Source organism: Nycticebus coucang, chromosome 7 (genome assembly GCF_027406575.1).
Source record: "Nycticebus coucang isolate mNycCou1 chromosome 7, mNycCou1.pri, whole genome shotgun sequence".
Lineage (NCBI taxonomy): Eukaryota > Metazoa > Chordata > Mammalia > Primates > Lorisidae > Nycticebus > Nycticebus coucang.
In genome coordinates this window covers 60,727,511-60,748,086 of record NC_069786.1, presented here as the reverse complement: position 1 = coordinate 60,748,086, position 20,576 = coordinate 60,727,511, and the positions used below count along the sequence as shown (strand labels likewise).

General features: G+C 37.3%; 1 protein-coding gene and 1 pseudogene across 2 annotated transcripts in view; both read left to right on the top strand.

Annotated features, from left to right (window-relative positions):
- GRB14 (growth factor receptor bound protein 14) overlaps positions 1-20,576 on the top strand; it is a 117,630-nt gene that overhangs the window by 30,771 nt on the left and 66,283 nt on the right. The window contains exon 1 of one of the 2 annotated variants that reach the window (XM_053597821.1): positions 16,533-16,750. The exons of the other annotated variant lie outside the window; for it this stretch is intronic. Coding sequence (XP_053453796.1) covers positions 16,688-16,750 — 63 coding nt within the window. The 5' untranslated portion in view covers positions 16,533-16,687. Of the gene's footprint in view, positions 1-16,532; positions 16,751-20,576 lie in introns of those variants that run through there. 2 annotated transcript variants of the gene reach the window in all.
- Positions 2,406-4,190, top strand: LOC128590396 (programmed cell death protein 2-like; annotated as a pseudogene).

Sequence of the window (20,576 nt, the reverse complement as noted above, 5' to 3'; positions counted from 1 at the left end):
CAATAGACATTTTAATGTAATTTTTTCCATTAAAATCTCTTACTTAATGAACTAAAGCGGAAGGTACTTCTGTGATATGACAGCAGTGGAAGCAAATTCTGGTGTGTTCTTTCTCTGTGCTCTTTCTCTATTGTTACTCGTAGAAAGTCTTTATGTTCTACACAGAAGAGTGATGTGCAAGAGTATTTTTAACTGCCAGTATCTTTGTTTAACTGCTAGGTTTGAGAGGAACCCTCAGATACACAGACAGAAATTTCTATGTGTTGTCTCCAATCAGCTTTATAGTATAACCGAAAGTAATTTCTTAGGGCTGATAAATACTCATTAGGCCAAATGTATGAACAAAATGCATAATTGATATGGGGTTAGAGCCAAATATTGGCATGTTATTACACATGTAATTTGATTTTTCCAAAATAAATCAAGTGGAAACTTTGAAAATATGGATTAAAATTGTGAGACCAGGACAGTTGTATATTTAGAGCACTTTAATATCAGAGTAATTGAGTTAATATTTTCTATTCGTATAATGAAGAACATGATTTTGTCTTGTCTGTGAAATTTTAAAAAGGTAAACCCTCTTCTACAAAACACTATCAAAGTAGTTCCAGCCATAGCTTTACATGAAAGAATATTATGGAAGAGACGTATCTGTAGGATTCGTCCAGTGTCAAGGCACTACGTGCTATACTTTATATAAAGCATAAATTGAATGTCAATTCATGGGAGATTATAATCTAAATAGTAACTTTGTTGCTTTTTCCTCCTTCAAAATATTGGACTTGCTTCATTTGAGTGTGGCTTAAGGTCATGCAATTTATGTATTTGTTTATATCAGAATTGATATATCCAAATAAGTATGTCCTCATTCAAGGTAGTTCAGGGAGATGACTTAGATTCTAATGACACTCTTACTGCTCAGTAATTTTGGGACAACTAACTTATTTTTAGAGAGTAATAATAATTTTTTAAGTAATCTGATTGGTGGCAGATTGCTATAGTTTGGGCATTTGATACCTCCAAACCTCATATTGAAATTTGCTTCCTGTTTTTGGAAGTTTGGTCTAATGGGAGGTGTTTGGGTCTTGGAGGTGGATCCCTCATGACTGGCTTGGTGCTGTCCTTGCAATAGTGAGCGAGTTCTCACTCTCTTAGCTCCTGATAGAGCTGGTTGTTAGAAAGAGCCTAGCACTTCCCTCTCTCTTGCCATGTGACCTGCACACGCTGGCTCCCCTTCTCCTTCTGTCCTGAGTGGAAGCTTCTCGAGGCTCTCTTTAGAAGCAGATATCGGTGCCTTGCTTTTTAGACAGCCTGTGAGTCAAATAAACCTCTTCTCTTTATAATTCACCCAGCATCACGTGTTCCTTTATAGCAACATAAGCAGACTAAAACAATGATCTTGATTCCTTGAGAATATCTGCTTTCGAAAAGAGTGAAAAGTTGTTTACAGCCAATTCTGGGGACTGAAGTAAGTGCTCAAACTAGGAAATATATGAAGAAAGTACTGAAGCTCTGAGTTTCATACATGATTTCTATACTTTAGTATTCCCTAGGAAAAAATATAAAAATTACTTGTGGATAGAAATGTTGTGGACTGAATGTTTTGGTCTTTCCTTAATTCGTATGTTGAACTCTTTACATAGTATTAGGTGGCATGGTCCCTGGGAGGTAATTAGGTCATGAGGGTGGAGCCTTCATTAATGGGATGAGTGCTCAGATGCTCCCTTGACCACTTTCTGCCATGTGAGGACACAATGAGAAGAAGGTAACAGTCTTCAGCTTGGAGGAGGGACCTCACCAGGACCTGACAATGCTGGTACCCAATTTTCAACTTCTGGCCTCCAGAAGTGTGAGTAATAAATTTTGTTTGTGGGTAAGCTATGTAGTTTATGGTATTTTGTTACAACAAAATACTTTGTTGGAATAAAGATGCTATAGTTTGGATATTTATCACTCTAAATCTATTTTGAAATTTGAACCCCCAAGGTTGGAGATTTGGTCTAATGCTTGGGTCATGTGAGTCAGCCCTCGGGGTTAGATAATGCCTTCCCTGGAGGGCATAAGTGATTTCTCCCTCTGTTAGTTCACACAATTGCTGGTTGTTAAAAAGAGCCTGGCACCTCCTCCCTGCAACCCATCCTCCATCGCCATGTGATCTCTGCACACACTGGCTCTCTGCGTCTTCTTCTGTGAGGGAAGTAGCCTGATGTTTTCACCAGATGTCCAATCTTCTATCCAGTAGAATCTTGAGCCAAATAATTGCTTTTCCTTTATAAATTAACCAGTCTTGGGTATTCCTCTCTACCAATGCAAATGGACTAAGTGGGCTGTTGCTACAAAGACACCTGAAAATGTGGGAGTGAATAAGGAAGAAACGTTCAGAGGGCTTAGAAGAAGACAGGAAGATGAGGGAAAGTTTGGAACTTCTTAGAGATGGGTTAAATGGTCATGATCAAAGTGCTTCTAGAAATATAGATAGTAAAGGTCATGCTGAGGAGGTCTCAAATGGACGTGAGGAGCTTAATGGGAACCCGGTCAAAGGTCACCCTTGTTACACCATAGAGAGGAACTTAGCAGCATTATGATCATGCTCTGTGGCTTTGTGGAAGGCTGAGCTTAAGAGTGATAACAAGGTACCTGGGGAAAGACATTTCTAAGTAACAAAGTATTCAGTAAGTGGGTAGGGTAACAGGCCAGGGGCCCTGCTGCCTCCCACCCCTGGGGATGCTGCTCTTCACATGCCCATCCTTCTAGCTCTAGCCAGGAATCAAAGGGCCTCCACTATTGCTCAGGCCACTGCATTCAAGGGTGCAAGCGATGAGCCTTGGTGGCATCCAGGTGGTATTAATTCTGTAGGCACAAGGATGTAAGAGCCACAGGGGCTACATTTCTCCCTTTTGGAATGGGAGTGTTGACCCAATGTCTGTTCTGCCATTTTATCTTAGAAGTAAATAACTTGGTTTTGATTTCACAGGCACATAGCTATGAGGAACTTGCCTTGGTAGAGTGCCATGGTGTCATAGCTCACAGCAACCTCAAACTCTTGGGCTTAAGCGATTCTCTTGCTTCAGCCTCCCAAGTAGCTGGGACTATAGGCGCCCACCACAATGCCCAGCTATTTTTAGATCTGAGCTCTCACTCTGGCTCAGGCTGGTCTCAAACTCATGAGCTCAGGCAGTCCACCCACTTCGCCTCCCAGAGTGCTAGGATTACACCTGGCTGGTCTCAGGTATTCTTTCAGAGCAATACAAACGAACTAAGACAAAAGACATAGGATATCAAAAACATTTTCTGTGAGTTTGCTGTTCCTGTTCCAGATCTTACCCAGGCCTTCCACAGCAGCCTCTTCTTGGTTGCTGGGAGCTGCTCTGCTGCAATGGCTATGAGTTTTGGGGAATCAACTACCCAGGAAAAATGACTTTTACACATATAAGCCACCGCCTCCCCCTACAAACAGGAGAAACTGTGTATCTCCACCTTAAGTCTGGTGTTCCTTGCTGCAGAATTTATGGCTGTTCCAGCCCCAGCTCCTGATGCTGCAAGGCGCATTACTGTGGTAAGGCACATCAGACTCTCCACTGGAGATAGGACATAAGCAGACGTGTTCACAGCCCATCACTTGGACCATGTAAGTCCAGACCACAACTTCCTTTTTCCACAATTTGAAACTGTGTTAGGTATAGAAGATGAGATTATGCCTGATGTTGTAGAAAAGGAAAATGCTGCAGAGATTGTCGGGACTGTGGGGGAAGCACTTGAGGAAGAACTAGATTCCATGACAGAACATGAATACAGGGAAGATAAAATTTCCCAGAGGTTTAAAACTCAAATATCTCTTGAACCAGAAGAGATTCTCAGATCTAGCAGAGGTCTTACCCCCATCTGGATTTCTGGTGAAAATATCCCTCAAGAAAAGGATATTCTAGACTGCCCCTGTGGTACCAAGAGAATATTTGAATTCCAGGTTAGTTGATGAACCACCTGCAGGATGACAGACCGGGTGCACGTGTGGACTGGGGGTCCTGGCTGTCTTCACCTGTGCTGAGACCTGTAGTTTGGGTACTGGCTATGCAGAGGAATTTGTCTGGAAGCCAGATGTAATAGATACACCTTCAAGGCATCTTAAAGCCTTAAAAAGTGTTAATGATCTCTTACATCTTTGCAATTCCACTTCTAGGACTTTATGCTAAATAAATAACTGCACCAAAAATAGAGAGACAGAAATGTTGCTTGAGGCGTTGTTTATAGTGTCTAAATATTAATAAAACAAAAGTGTCCAATGATAGGGAATTCAATAAATTTTGGCATATCTGCAAAAATAAACAAAAACAAACTTTTCTGTGACATTTTCTGTGGAACTGTAAAGTGGAGCATTTAACTAGGATAGTAACTTTTCAAAGGCTAAAATATTATGATGATTGTAATATGATTATAATTGGAACTAAATACATCCTAGTAGGACAGTTTTTCCTGAAAGCAAAAATATAATAACTGTTAGATTCTATAAATAGCAATTGAATATCAGTCTTATATTTCAACTCCTATGAACTGTCTGTAAATGTACACTGTGACTACAGGAGAGACCTCTAAGTACTGTGATGTGCATATTCAACATAAGAAAAGTATAATTCTACCTCATCAATTTTGACTTACAACTAATATGCTAGATTTATAACCATAATTACCATTAAATAAATGTTATTCAAAAGAACTTTTTGAAATGATTTATCTGAATTGTGAATTTTAAGAAAGGTGTCTTAGAGGTTTAAATAGATCCCATCTTTTTCTCAAAATAGCCTTCCCTGCAGCTAGCTGGGCATTTAAAACTATTGCATTGATTTTAGAGCCATGTTACTTAAAATATGAGAGCCACATTACTTAAAATACCTTGCAACTCTGCCCTATTTATGCCAGAAAATAATGGTCTCTCCTTTGTTAATAAACTGTCAAATGGATGAAGGTGGCTAAATATAGTCTTATTTTAAACAATTTACATGAAGGTCCACATAGTGAGATCTATCTAAATAACTTCTGAGACAATCACTCTTGAAGAGTTTCACTCATTTGCTGTATATATATGTTCTGGTGTATTTGTTAGATTGGTATTATTATTCCATAGCACACATCATAAATATTTGAACTTGAGGTTAAAAAATGCATATCCTCCTACAATTACAGTTAAGAATACTTTTCTCTGCCCACCTACATACAACTCTATAATGATGGCCACATTCGTTTTCTGGGTGTTTCTGCTATGACCAGTGGCAGAAACAGCATAGCAGAACAGATGGTCTATTGACTCGAGGAGAGGAATTCTTTGGCCCTTATTTAATTCAGAAGTTCTGCTCAATCTGCTCAGGAGAGTCTAATGAGAGAACATAAGGATGCTACTGTTAAGATGAGGTTCATTGGCAACATTTCTGCATTTCTCGCCCACCCCTTGCTGGGCATTGTGGTTAGTTTCTTATCTTTGTAAAACCATTTAAATAATACAAATGGTTTTTCCATGTGGCTTAATATTTAAAAGAGGTGTCTCAAGGTTTAAAACCCTTTTGCCTATAGAGAGTTCTAGAAGATTGTAAATAGTTGTATCTGTTAATAATTGGTGAAAAGTTGACTGTCTCATTTGACTTCAGAAATAGTCTGATGACCACCATGCGCTGTAATGTTCTATGCATGTTTGGGGGATAGACTGTTCCATGAACTATTTTTTTTTAATGTTTTTAATGAAAGGACAACTTTCGCACACAGAGAAGCTGACTCGTACAGAGTAGTCCACCCGAGATAATGAACGCCCGCACAGAGCCAGAGATAGAATATTCCTCCTTGAGGGGCTCTGCATTTAATGATGTCTTTACTTGACCTTTACTTTTGTTTAATAATTGGCTGGGTGTAGAATTCTAGGTTCAAAATAGTTTCAGTTACAGAACTTTGAAGACGTTAGTGTGTTTTCATCTGGCATCAAGATTTGGAGATAAAATAGCTTATTGTCAATCTGATTCCTGTTCCTTTGCTAAGTAAACTTTTTGTTTTGATTTGTGTGGTGGTCTTTCGTCTCTTTTCTGGAAGCTTTGCAGTTTTTCTTTTATTGCTGGGAATATGGTATTTCACTAAAATATGTTAAAAATTGCCTTTAAAATATAACTTTCCTGCTCTGTGTTTGGTAGGCTCATTTAGTCTCATGCCTACAGTCTTTTACTCAGCTGTGAGAACATTATGTGTTTTGTTATTGTCTCTCTTCTGTTTTCCCCTTCTGGGCCCCAATTTTGCCAAGCATTATGTCAGCCTGTGGTTTTGAGCAAGTTAACCTCTAACATCTTTGATCATCAATTGCATTATTATAAAGTGGAAATTACAATCCACAGGAGGCCAGTATCCAGTGTGGTAATTACTCTTTCTCCTTCAGACGCCTCGCTTCTCTGAGGTTATCGTTTTGATCAAGGCGCTTGAATCTAAATATAGACTTCTGGCTCCTGAAGTAATGTCGAGGCTGTTTTTAGCATGAAGTTTATTGGGCATAATTCGGTCTTCCTCAAGGTAGCACCGGCTCGTATCTGAAAGCTTCTTTGGATACTGTAGACTGTGTTTTATAGCAAATGCAGAGGTCAGCACACAGAGAGGGGTCAAAGGCCCTACCTGTCAGGTGGTGATTCAAGTCTTGGGTCTGAGTAAGCTGGACACAAAAGAGCCAGCAGAAAGGCTAGCCAAGCACATCAGCAGGCTGCCAAAGGGCAAACAATGAAGAGTTTGAAAAATGCTCATTTCAGCTTCAAGGAGATCATTGGTCAAAGGGTTGAGTTTAAAGAAGAGGGCTTCGACTTAAGAGTTAGTTTATAAAAGAGAGATGTTTTAGCTGGGGGGAAATTTTAGTGTCTTTTGTTTTAATTAATTAATTAATTTTTTGAGACAGAGTCTCACTTTGTTGCCCTGGGAAGAGTGTCACACCTCACAGCAACCTCAAACTCTTGGGCTCAAGCAGTTCTCTTGCCTCAGCCTCCCAAGGAGCTGGGACTATGGGCGCCCACCACAATATCTAGCTATTTTTTAGGGATGAGGTCTCCCTCTGGCTCAGGCTGGTCTTGAACCTGTGAGTTCAGGCAACCCACCTGCCTTGGTCTCCCAAGTTTTAGGACTACAGGTGGGAGTCTCTGTGCCTGGTCCTGTATTTTTTTAAAAGCCAGTGAGGAATCTGGCTGAGAAAAGGTAAAATATCTAGGGGAGAGAGGAGATCAGGAAATAGGGCTTTTAAGAAGCCAAAAAGGAGGACGTATTAGTTTCCCATTGCTGCTGTAACAAATTACTGCAAATTTAGCAGCATAGAAAAACACATTTGTCTTACAGACACTTGATATCAGTTCACTGGGCTAAAATCAAAGTGCCAGCAGGGCTTTGTTCATTTTGATAGCTTTAGATGGGAAAAGATACATTTTTTTTCTTTTCCAGCATCCTTGGTTCCTGCCTGCATTCCTTGGCCCTGGGTCCAGAATTGCTTTTCCCTTCTTAAGTTCTTCCTCTTTCTCTTTCTGTATCCATTGGCATGTTGCCTTCTCTCACTCTTTGGACAATTAGGACAACCTGGATAAGGACTGTCTTTCCTTATCAGTACCATTAACTTAATCACATCTGCAAAATCCCTTTTATCATGTAAGATAAAATATTGCAGTTTCTGGGGATTAGGACATGGACATGGGGTGGGATGGGTGGTGTGGGGTGGGGAAGATTCAACCTGCTACAAAGATCAAATACAGTTGGAGGAATAGGGAAATAAGGGTATATTGCCTCATGTAATTGGGAAGAAGGAAGGTAGAAAATGTATAAAATATAGGTGGTTTGTATGTCTAGTAGTGGAAATGTAATGTATTTCCTATTCCTTCTTTAAAATAGAATTTGTTTCACTTTTTGAGGGAAAGGCAGATAGGAGATTCATAGGAGAAAGTACCACCCTAACAGCTAGAGCACTCCTTCATTTGGGTGATAGAAGAACTTGCTGTGTTCCAGGAGCCCTAGTCAGTTCAGGGACATAAGGATATCCAATGCAGGGTGATTATTTCTGTCATTGGCACTTTTCAAGGCATGGTAAGTGATCATTTGACTGGAACAGTTTATAAAGTATTCCTGGTAGGAAGTTACAGGAGATGACCTCATAGACAATTCTACTATTTTCTGATAAAGCAATGCAGACTTCCTAAATACAATGTGCTTTAAAGAGAATGAATAAAATGCTATTGCCAGAGATAATTGCTCATCAGTAAAGATTAAATACAGTGAGAATTCTGAAGAAGTCATTGGCAATAGTTGAGCAGTCAGAGCTCATGGCACTCTACTGTTACAAGTACTTGTCCTTTAACTTGAGTAATATTAGAACTTTTTAAAGTTTAATTTCCCCACCAATAGTAAATGAATAAGAAAACTATTAAAGTGAAACAGATACATTAAAAATGACCTGCATGGCTTTGTCTGTTTTTAAACTTTGTGAAACACTTGGTTATAGAATAGAATGAAATCTGCTGTACGATTCAACTGAAAGTTGGTTTCGCTTCAGTAGGTGAATTTAGCTCTGCAACATTTCTGAGATAACAAAAATTTGGTGTTACTACTATTGTTTTATGTTTCCCAATTACATATTTTGAAAAAAAAAATTCACAAGGTATTATGCTTTCTTAGCTTTGTATTTGCTTTTTCTTTTTAATTAGAAAAGTTTCTATTTCTGGCACCATTGTAACTGAAGGAAAATCCTTAATTTTCTTATTTCCTTAAAAATTAGCTACCTTATTCCTTCCTTATATGCAATAAGGAAAATATTTTTCCTCTTCATTTCCTTTTACCTCCCAGGTAATCTAAGAATTATAAAATAAACGTCTTAAAATTCTCCCGGGCTTTATCAGTTTTAAATAATAATCTTTTGATCTTAGTCACCAAGGCAGTCATCTTATATATAATATTCTACATACCACATTCCTCTTCTTCAACTTCTGTCTTTCTGAAAAAAATTTTTATCATTTCTATTTTGTTATGTTTTATGTTATATTTTATTTTATTTTTTAATTTTTTTATTTATTAATAGTTTATTTATCACTCATATTCATAGCTCAGAAACACGGGTCAGTGACAAACGTCTATGTTAATCAGCCCAAAGAAATTCTTTATATTCCAAAATTACTTTATGCTCTGAAAGACACCAGCCTTCCTCATCTCCTCAAAATATTTCACAGAATCATAATTTCTGTATAAATCTGCATATCCCTTCTTTCTTGGTTCAGCCACAGCATACTTATAGAAAGCTGCAACCCCCAGGGATACAACAAATGCTCCAACAATGTGAATCCGCAGGAGCCTGGCCAAGAGGCCATGCATCTGAGGTTTGGCCAAAGCACTGGAAGCCATGGTAGTCACTGTCCTTGATGGGTATGCCAACCTGAACGCGTCCTTCCCGGCTAAGGGACGCACGACCTGCCTATGTTATATTTTAGTATAGCCACATAATCATATACTTGATTGGAATTTGGTACCGCAAGTAGTTGTAGTGTTTATTCCAGTTCTTTCATTCTGGTTTTTCCAGTCATCTCTTGGTTGACTGCAGTTTATCTTCTCATAAAACCATCAAGATTTTGTATGTTTGTATATGTTCACATTTTTGAACATTGTCTGTTGCCTTTATAATTAAGGAGTTTGGCTGGATTTAAAAATCTCATTTGTATTTTCTTTCTTCAAGGATTTCATACTGAAATCCTTATTCTGTCCTGTGGAGTAACAGTTAAAAGGCTGTGGTCTCCACTCAATCCTGTAGTCAACTGTTGCTGTGGGAAATTCAACAAGAGGCCGATCCCCGCTCCCTGCCCCGCATAAGCTACAAGAACGTTTTTGCCTTGCTGTCCAAAGGGTTCCAGTAACTTTACTAGAGAGTGTCTCATTGTCGACTGTTTCTCTGTAGGGAGTTATGTGACAAGTTATTTGACAAGTCTTTTTTTTTTTTTTTTTGACAAAAAATTTCCTTACACTTTATCTTATTGACTTTTTTCTTGTTGTTTCGGTTTTCTTCTGTGAGGACTCCAGTCATGTGCTTATAGATGTCCTTTGCTTGGCTTCAGATCTCTCCATGTCTAATGCTTCTTATATGTAAAACAATTTTTCTTCTCACTTTGGATGCTTTTTTAATTTCTGTTATCTTTTTACTTTAACCATGACTTCACTATAGAATCCAGCGCCAAGCAAGCATTTAGCAATTAAGTCTCTCATGTTCTGCAAGGTGATGTTTTGTCTTCCTCTGTGGTCTATTAGACTGTTTATTTTGTTCTTTTTCAAGGGGAGGGCAAAAAGAAGGTTTCCCTTGGAGGCTCTGGGTTGCCTTGGCCTTTGCATTCCTCTTATCTTGTCTTTAAAGGCATACTATGATTATTTTTAGAGTGTGGTTCAAGGACTGTTATCCCCAGGACAGGAGAGGGTTGGAGAACTTAGCATCTTCACGTCTCTGCTTTCCTCTTTCCAGGCAGTTTGCTGCAGTTTCTTTAGACCTGCCCTCATCATCATTTCTCTTGTGTTGTGGCTACCATTTCATGTATTTATATTAACTTAATCTCCGTGACTTCTTAGCTTCTAGAAATTCTTTCAATTTAGTGGTCTACTGAAAGTAATTTGTTATTCCAGCTCAGTTAAAAAAAAAAAAAAAAGAGAGAGGAGAAAGAGAGAGAGAGAGAGGTCTTTTTAGCAAGGAAATTATTTCTTCTTCTCTTCCTTTGTCTTTTTCTTCTTGTCATTGTGAGTTTTTTGGAGCATGAAGAAAGGTAAGCCCTTGTTTTGTACACTTTTTATTTCATCTCCCTAAAATTTCAGACTTTTTATTTTTTACAAACAGCCATAAAGTATATGAAATTTGAAGATTACAGATAAGACCTTTCTATTTTCTTTTTTATTGTTGGGGATTCATTGAGGGTACAAGAAACCAGGTTATACTGATTGCGTTTGTTAGGTAAAGTCCCCCTTACAATTGTGTCTTGCCCCCAAAAGGTGTGGCACACACCAAGACCTTTCTATTTTCTGGTTTATACCTATGTGAGTTAGAACTTACATTGCAAGCTCAGACATAGAAAAAATTCAAGACTTTTATATGTATTTGGCTGCTTGGTTTTCCTGTTTCTATCTCCCCGACATCTCTGAAATTTTGTCTTCTTCCTAAACTGGTAATTTTTGTATCTATCTTAGACTCTTCCTATGTTCCTAATGGTTCTTGCTTCTACTCAGCATTCCTAGAAACAGTATAGTTCATCTTCCACATGGAAATGAAATTCAGATCTTATAATTCCTCAGCATGATGTAGAATAACCTCCCTCTGTGTTATGTATTTATTTGTTTGTTTTTAACCTGGAATTACTTTCATTCCTGAACTCTTTGTCTACTAGGGTGTTTGTCTGATATCTTATGATGGAGTTAAGCTCTTTCTCTTTTACAGTTACAGCACTTTATTTGTAGTCGTTTTCAGAACTTAATGCATTGTCGTATTTTTTTTTAAGCACCCGTTTGTCCTCCTCTTGGACAGTGGTTCCTTAGTAGGCAGAAATAATGCTGTGGAAATCAGCTTCAGGTAGTGAGCAGATAGGCATGTCTTAAAACACCTAAATGAATGGAAGATTGGTGATATTTGTTATCACTAGGGCTTCAGTAATTTCTTTAGAAGAAGAAATATTCTTTTAGAGTTTAAGTTAGTAAGAAGTCTTAGACATTCTTGGTGGAAGGTCTAACTCTATCTGTAAGAGTGAAAGGGGGAAGTAGGAGAGTGGTGGGTCCAAAGAAGCTCATCAAGTGTGAAGACCTGCGCAATGCCACATATTTGGGGAAGCCAGGGTTCTTAGTAAAATAAGATGAACTGGTAAAACTAGCAGTTCTGAGTTTATCTCTAAATACCTGGACTAGATATTAATTTCTGTAACAATCTGAGATTTTTCTGACACTGGTTTTTGTAGGATTGCACTTAGATTTAGTGTTCACACTAGTGACCCCTAACATAACTATATCAGGTAGTGAAAGAACATCTAAATGTTCCTGTAAAGAAGACTGTGTGCTTTTGTTCAGAGTAAATCATAAGGCTAACGATTGTTAAGATGAGAAAGAAGGCTGGTCTACCACGTAACTGGAGTGACTAGTCTTTCCACATTGTGAGTAAACATAATGCCTACTGTGTAGAGAGAGTGCTCTGCTGAGTATTTGGGGAGAAGCAGAGGAAATAAGAGTCTGGCTTCCACCCTTAAGGATTGTATTTTTGCTAGACAGAAAAATTAGGAACTATGAAAGGATTTTATAAGTTATCAAAGCAATGCATTAGTAAGGATAGGGTAAGACATGAGAGAGGGAAAAGTTTAAGGCCTAAAAATATATGAAACAAGAATATAATTTCAATGGAGTGATGACTTCCTTATGGAATGAATTTTGCTCTGAGTCTTTGGGGAAGATGATAAACCTTGATAGTCAGTGAGTTACCCCAAAAGGGTAGGTAGCCTAGGAGCACGTGCAGGGGAAGATAAAAGGACATAGTAAGTTGTGTCATGCAGGCAATTAGATAAAAAAATACGTGGAGGTCTTGGGGAGGAAGCATTTTTCTACCTATAAACTCCCCCCACTTTTTTATGCATAAAGCTAAACAGAAGTCAGGAGCTGATAAACTTTGAATTCCCCATAGCAAATAGCATAGCACGTTATACATAACAGGGCCCTCAGTAATAATTATTTAAATTAATAAGGTAAACAAATGCTTAGGTACATTAGAAACAAGGCCCCTGGTAACATTTTTTTGCTAATGTTATATCAAATTATGTAATACAATGTGGGACAGATCTTGTAGATTATAATAGTCAAGTGCCTTGGAGAAGGCCAGATGCAGTGTTCTCCATGGCTTATTGGTGATGGACTTTGTGAACTTGGGAAGTTCTTTTGCAATATGTGCTAAAATCTGAGAACCATTTCTTAGCTGTCTGCTCTTCTGGCCTTAATTGCCTCATCTATTGAATAACTTAGTGCCTACCTCATAGAGTTGTGAGGATTCGCTGAAAACTAGCCCAGGGCCTGGCACATATTGGGTGCTCACCTAAATATTATTAATAATCATGCTAATACTACAGTCATTATTCTTAATTAAAATGTTGATATGCATATATTTTCAGTGATGAAATTTACTTTTTCTACCAGATTATTGAGGAAAATTATAAATATTGTATAGTGCTGTTCTACATGCATAGTATTTCATTGTTGACTCTGTTTTATTTAAAAAAAAAAAAAAACTTCTGGGCGGTGCCTGTGGCTTTTCAAAGGAGTAGGGCACTGGCCCCATATGCCAGAGGTGGCAGGTTCAAACCCAGCCCTGGCCAAAAATTGCAAAAAAAAAAAAAGACATTCTTATGTCAAAATTACATTTTTGGAGCTAGAAGTCCAATTCTCTGCAGTAAGAGTTCAAGAAGTGTTTTTCTGGGGACCTGCCTTGGGCTCTTCCTGGCTCTACACAAACTTGATTTCCTTCATCCTCACAATTTGGAAAGTGTCCACCATTGGTTTCTGTTCCCATTTTGCAGCTGAAACAATTAAGGCTCAGGTGATGAGGTTGGTGAGGGGCACAGTCATTTATAACTGATAAAGGTAAAAAAGCATAGACTAAAGTTAAAATTTGAATCAGTGTCTAAAATAACTTGGAAGTAGGATAGAGTCAGTAGGAACACCTGCAACGGATTACTGAAAAATGAAACTCCACCTGTCTTATGCATGCCATCTCATTAGTCTCTCAGTCTGTTGACTGGGAAAAGGATATGTAAGTTTTATTTTTCAAGGACAGTTGGCTTTTTGGTAAGAAGCAGTCACATAATGCCAAATTTTACTTTGCAGAGTTTTCACTGAAAATGTAGGAACTTCAGTTTTCAAGTGTTCCAGAGAGATGACTTACTATACGTAAGCAGTTTGTTGTCTATTAAGTGTTTTTCAAATTTTTTTAAATTTTAAATTATCATGGGTACATAATAGTTTTACATATTTCTGGGTATAGGTGGTGCTGTGATACAAATACATAATGTGTAATGATCCAATAAGGGTAATTGGAGTATCCATCTCTTTGTATATTTATCACTACTGGATGTTCGTAGCATTCCAATTCCACTGTTTTGGTTATTTTAAAATATACAATAAATTATGTTTTGCTATAGTCTGTTGTCTTTAAGCCCTTCTATCGCTGGTATATTGCACTGTAATATATACAGGACCCAGACACTGTTTTGACTTAAAGGATTCATTGACGTGTTTAACAGTTTCTATAGTGTGATGTAGAACAGCATTTCTAGATTCCCAATGAATTGGAGTCAACTTTGAGACCTTCACTCTACAGCCACATCAGTTTTCAAGCTTTTCCCCTCATCACTTTTCAAAGCAAATGTCATTTCCTCCTTGAAGCCTGCCCTGATCTCATCCCCAGTATGTAGTTTCTTCAGCTTCGATGCACCCTTGATACTTGGCATTTAATCACTGTTAGTTTCAGCCCACTACCGAGTGTGATTTTTAATTTAAAAATGAATATCTCTATTCTACTGTGAGACAATGACCTTATCTTATCCAAGCAGAGTGTTCCTGCTGCCTAACGCAGTGCTTGGCAAATAGTGAGGATGTTGCTTAATAATTTAGTGACATGGATCACTTTTGTTATGGAAGAAACCCAGTAAGATTTTTGAGGCCAGAGATAATGCTTTGTAATTTTAAGAAATTAATTGAGAAAAGGAGACAGAAAAAGCCAAATATTGTGGATCATATTCTTGAAATTATGTAGTTATCATGGGCTTTATTTTTCTTGGCTTACCAAAAAGTGGCCCCTAGTTAAACTAGAAACTTTTACTTTGCAAATGGTAACCCCCAACTCCTATATTAATAGTTTTTGTGGTCACTTTCTTGTAAAAGACCATGATAAAACTAACTGGATAATTAATGCCCCCAAGCTAGATCGGTATGTGACATTTTAAATTAAGTGTATTACTCTTCCTCCCCAGCTACCATTCTGAGGGGTGGTTGGTTGGAAATTCAAAGTAGAAAACCGTGGGGTTGCAGTGCCTCTTTTCTTTTGAGGAATATGAGCTCACCATGCATAGAAAACACACTCCTATGTAATGAAGTAAAGTGAACCCTGCCTCGTAGCAGTCTAGATAATGAACTGGAAAGTTTGTGTGTGGGTTGCCGAGAATCTTCCATTTTGCCTTGTTTCTATAGCAATCATGACATAATTTAGAAATTATGAGAAATTCCTCTCCTACTGAAGGCACTGTGTCATTGAGTGGGTCATGGTTGGAAGCCCTGAGGATGTGCAGTAAAGCTCGTCCCGTGTCAGTCCAGAAGGGGCTTTACAATCATGGAGACTCAGGTGAGGTTTAACATGGCATACTTCTTGTCATTTTTGAGTGTTTCTTTTCTTTAGACTTTACTGAAAATCTTTCTTGGTAGCGCGATCTATATCTTCAATACTGTGATCCGCGTGAACTTTCTCCAACCCCCCCAAAATATTGGAAACAAATTTTAGTTATTGTCAGAAGAAATGCAAAATGGTTATTAAAATTTTGAGATGGGGGTGGCACCTGTGGCTCAGTGAGTAGGCCGCCGGCCCCATATACCGAGGGTAGCAGGTTCAAACCCAGCCCCGGCTGAACTGCAATGAAAAAATAGCCGGGCGTTGTGGCAGGCGCCTTGTAGTCCCAGCTGCCCGGGAGGCTGAGGCAGGAGAATCACGGAAGCCCAAGAGCTAGAGGTTGCTGTGAGTCCTGTGACATCATGGCACTCTACTGAAGGCAGTAAAGTGAGACTCTGTCTCTACAAAAAAAAAAAAAAAAATTTTTTTTGAGATGGATTTCAGCAGTGGCTATTTTTAAAATCCTTTAAATTGAATGAAATAGGCTAACTTATACAAATGTGTGGTTTTTGAAAGCATAAGTGTTTGAGATTCATATGTCCTGGTTTAATGCCCCCTTTGTATTTAACATTATGATTTTGTATAATAAGTCAGCATAATATTTAATAGTTAATATTTAACAATGTGTGACCAAAAGCATAACTGGAAAGTCCATAATCCAAAAATTTTGTCTGTTTAGGAGATGAAATATGTCAATATATATTAAAAATATTTTATTACATAACATAAATTAATACTTTGTCCCAATTTCAATGTCAAGATTATTTTTTATGCCTCATTAACATGTTGCAGTCAACCTATTCACTAATTTTATGAACAGCATAAGTAAATCAGTTCATTTACATATTTATATACTTTTAAAACGGTCAATATAAACAGTTTCTTATCTGCCATATGTTGAAATGTTTTAGTAAAACATAACTGCCTAGTCAACAAAGATGGCATTGAATTGCACTGTTTTGGAAAAAAAAGTTAAGTGAACTAGATGCCTGTTAATCTGGTTCTTTAAATATCATAAACAAAAGTATCAGAATGTGTTTCCAAGGACAAAGGCAGGGTTTTCCGGCCTTTGATTGGTTGCTGCCTTGCCCTGTCCCGCAGCCATCCTTAATTGGCTTTGGGTAGATTGGAATCACAGAAGCAGGGTGACATTTATTACTTTCCTAGTTGTTTCATTGCACTGAGCCCTGAGATTCCCAAGGAGTAACCATCAAAGAGTTCTTTCGTTTTGTCCATGATCTGCCAGAGGGGATCATTCCAAGAGCAGGCATGAGTCTGAGTGCAAGGAGAGTCACTCTGCCTGCAATAACGCCAATAGTTCTGCAGAAGAGGGTATGTGGTTCCTCTTACCTTTTTTTCTTTAATTTTTCTTGCTGCTGTATTTTCTGTTACTGTGCGTTTATTAATGTGCTAGAAGGTTTATTTACATATCCTTGAGAAAGACTATAATTCATTGAAGCTATAGGTGATTGAAGGATATGTTATTGGAACTAAACTAGGAAAAAAAAATGCTGCGCTTAGAACATCGCTATAGTAAAAAACTTCCATGTACCAGGAATTCAGCCTCTATTTCAGATCATTGTGATTTAGAGACTGCAGTAAAGCTTTTTCTTTTCTTTCTTTCTTCTCCTTTTTTTTTTTTCTCTTTCTACTGTTACTCCAGGCCCTTTTGCCTTTAGTTCAATAGGAAATCTGTTACCTATTATGTTTTTGTATTTGTTTACTAAGGAACAGTTTCTTTGTTTCACTATAATTCATAATATATTCTTCTATCCATTGTTGAATGGACTGTGTAATTGTTTTACTCTTTAAATATGTGGCACCGGTTTCTTACCCTTAAGAAAAAGTTTCTACCCAATTCTGTTGCGTTTTTGGCTATTTGCTTAAGAAAAACTTTCCATTTAGTTCCTCTCTGAAAGTGCTTTCTGTTAATTATTAATGCAGTGACTCTTGTGTATGAAAATATTTCATTTTTTACAAAAAGCAGTTTTTGTAAAGATTGTTTTTCATGATTTACTTGCAGCATTACATTTTATAATTTTATTTATACACCACTTAGTGTAGGCATGCTAAATTTATCTTATAAATACACCAAATAGCAATATCGCATTGAATTCCTTTAAAGACGTAAACGTGTAGTGTTGGGAAGGAAAGACTAAAACACATTTTTGACAATACGCTTTCCAAATGGTTTTGGTGACACTAGGAACTGTGGTGTTTATTTCTGTAGTCAACTTTTAGTAGTTAACTGTTAACTATCAGTGGTATTCCATTAAACCAAAGGTCATGTTTTAATGTGCTTGAAACATGACAAATCTGACGATTGAGGTGTTTATTTTTTTTAAAAGAGGTGTCTCTTCTGTTATTGTTTGTAATTTTTAGGTTTCAATTTATTTTCTTATCCAGTCAACCCTTTATTGACTAGTGACATTTTACTCTGCATTGGAATAGCTTTATGGTAATTTCGCCAAAATGTGTTCTTTATTTTTCTTAAGGCTTTTCTCTCATCTTAAGCAAATTTAATTAAAAATATTTTGCTTTGAGCTTGAATATTTTGAATTGGATTTAGCATTGCATTAATAATAACAACATGGGCTCTCCGACTCACTGGGGTTGTGAAAAGGTATATTTACATATCAAATCTGTTCTTGTGTTTGAGTTCTTTGTCCAGTTAATATTGCAGTTTAGATGGACCAAGGAACTTTCATTAAGCGGTTTGTTTCCAATGACATGTTGATCTGATGGAAAGTGCACCATCTGGTCATACTGTTTACTAGCTGTGTGACCTTGGGCAAATCACTAAAACTCTCGGAGTCTTTATTTCGTCATTTATATGATAATAGCTGAGAAGTTTTCAGTAAATCATCTCTTTCATCTTATTTGTGTCTGTAATACTGTGAACTAAATAATATATTTTACATTTTCATGGTAAGTGTAAAATATGTAAAAAATTTCCTACTTTTTTAGATAAGAGTATAAACTATTAGGAAAGGGTGCTATCATTTTCAAGGACCTTGAGCAGTTGATCTAGGGGAAATTGGTTATGAGTCAGAGTTGGCTAGACAATAACTTCTGGAACTGACTGGTAAGTAGCAAAATAAGATTACTCCAGAAAACTGTGATCTACTGAGGTCAGAGCTGAGCTGCCAGTGGACACGTCATTGCGATTTCTCTTGGTTTTTTAATAATAAGCTTCTTGTTAGGTTTCTTTTAGAAATAAGTAAGTTAAAATACCCTAAACTCAAATCCATGCTATTTCTTTTTGGTGAGTACACATATCAAATGGCTAGAATATTTAGCACATCATTATTTGTTGAAGGACTTATGCCGTTTCTTTCCTCTAACATTTTAAGTCCCCAAAGACCCATTTGCCTATTTGATTGTTTTGAAAACCTTAATGTCTTTTTATTTTAATAATTGGGTGTATTCTGCCTGAAAAGCCACCATGCTCTTGCCATACCATGGCTAATTTTTTTTCTTTCAAGATAGGAAATTATTCTGCCTTTGGGATGAACATATTTTCTGCATATACCGTAACTTGAAGTGATCTTATACATCAGTATGAGCATTTCTCAGAGTATTCTGGGGACAACTTCTCATTTTCTTAAGAAGGCAGGTGCTTTCTATGGGTTCAGCATAAAGTTTGCTCGTCCCGAATGAGTGTCTTTTGCAATATAACTGAAATCCTAAGTATTTGAAAGGGCAAGAGTATTTCTGAAAATCCTCAGTAGCACTAGGGAGTAATTTTCTAATCAGCCAGTATCTCTGATACATACAGCTATAAGATTTTCTTGGTAATGATCAGGAACTTGAATTTTAAACATGGTCCTTAACGTGGTACGGGCCTATTTTGTAGCAGAGCAAGTGTCCTCTGATCTTTGAGAAAGGTATTTGGTAGATTCTCTTTCAGGTAAATGGAAAAGAACATTTTTGACCTCTTCTAATTCTATTAAGATTTGATTTCCCTGGTTTCAATGTATCAGGGTTTCAGGAAAGAAGGTTTGCCCATAACCTTCAGAAATGATCATATTGTCACCAGACATTCTCAGTGAATCTTTTACCTTACAGCATTTTTGTCAGCTAATAACTAGGTCTTGGTTTTACTTCTTTTTTCTTTTTTTTTTTCAAATGAGAAGACTTAGTCTCTTGGGTGTTGAGTGACTTATGTGAGGTCACTCAGAAGGTCAATGGCAAAGCTAGAAATAGAATCTAGATCTTGTGACTTCCAGTTTGGTTCTCCTAGATACTTGTTACCTTCTGAAATTAATATGGTAATGAAATTACCTTTTGGTGTGTATAATTGCTATTCAACTTTAAGTGTGGAATTAACTTAGGCAAATCCTTTCATCTTCCTCTGCACCTCTACCAATTCCCACATGTTCTAGTATAGGAAACATTTTATTCAGAAAGCAATTTTAACAGCCATTGTGTATGTGTATGTGCATTTGTGTGTGTGAGAGAGAATTTTTACTTGGAACTGGCACACTACATCAAGAAAACATTTTAAGGTCCCAGAGAGTTAACAAAAGATTTAATCATTGTAAAGTATAAATTAAGTACAATATATAAAATTCACATCATTTTATAGAAAGGCCAAAAAATGTTTTTATCCTAATTCTTTTTCAGATTAACATTGTTTTTAAATTTTGTTTGCAAGCCTTTTTCCATTCTTTATCTATCCTACAATTATAAGAGGTGTTCATAGGCATACGAGATCCTGAAGTGCCTTGTGAAATCTGAGAGAAAAGGGGTACATTTTACAAAACATTTTTCTCAAGATTCAAATCCTTTTGAAAATTGTAAATTCATGAGTATAATATGGAGTAATGCCTGCCAGGCACAGTGGCTCACACCTATAATCCCAGCACTGCGGAAGGCAGAGGTGGGAGGATCTCTTGATCTCAGGAGTTCAAGACCAGCCTAAACAAGAGCAAGACCCCGTCTCCACTAAAAATGGAAAAATTAGCCAAGCATTATAGTGAGCACCTGTAGTCCAGGCTATTTGAGAGGCTGAGATAGGAGAATTTCTTGAGCCCAGGAGTTTGACCTTGTTGTGAGGTAGACCGATGCCATGCCATTCTAGCCTAGGCAAAACAGAGCAAGACTCTGTCTTAAAAAAAAAAAAAAAATGTGATATAGAGTAATGCCATTTATGAGA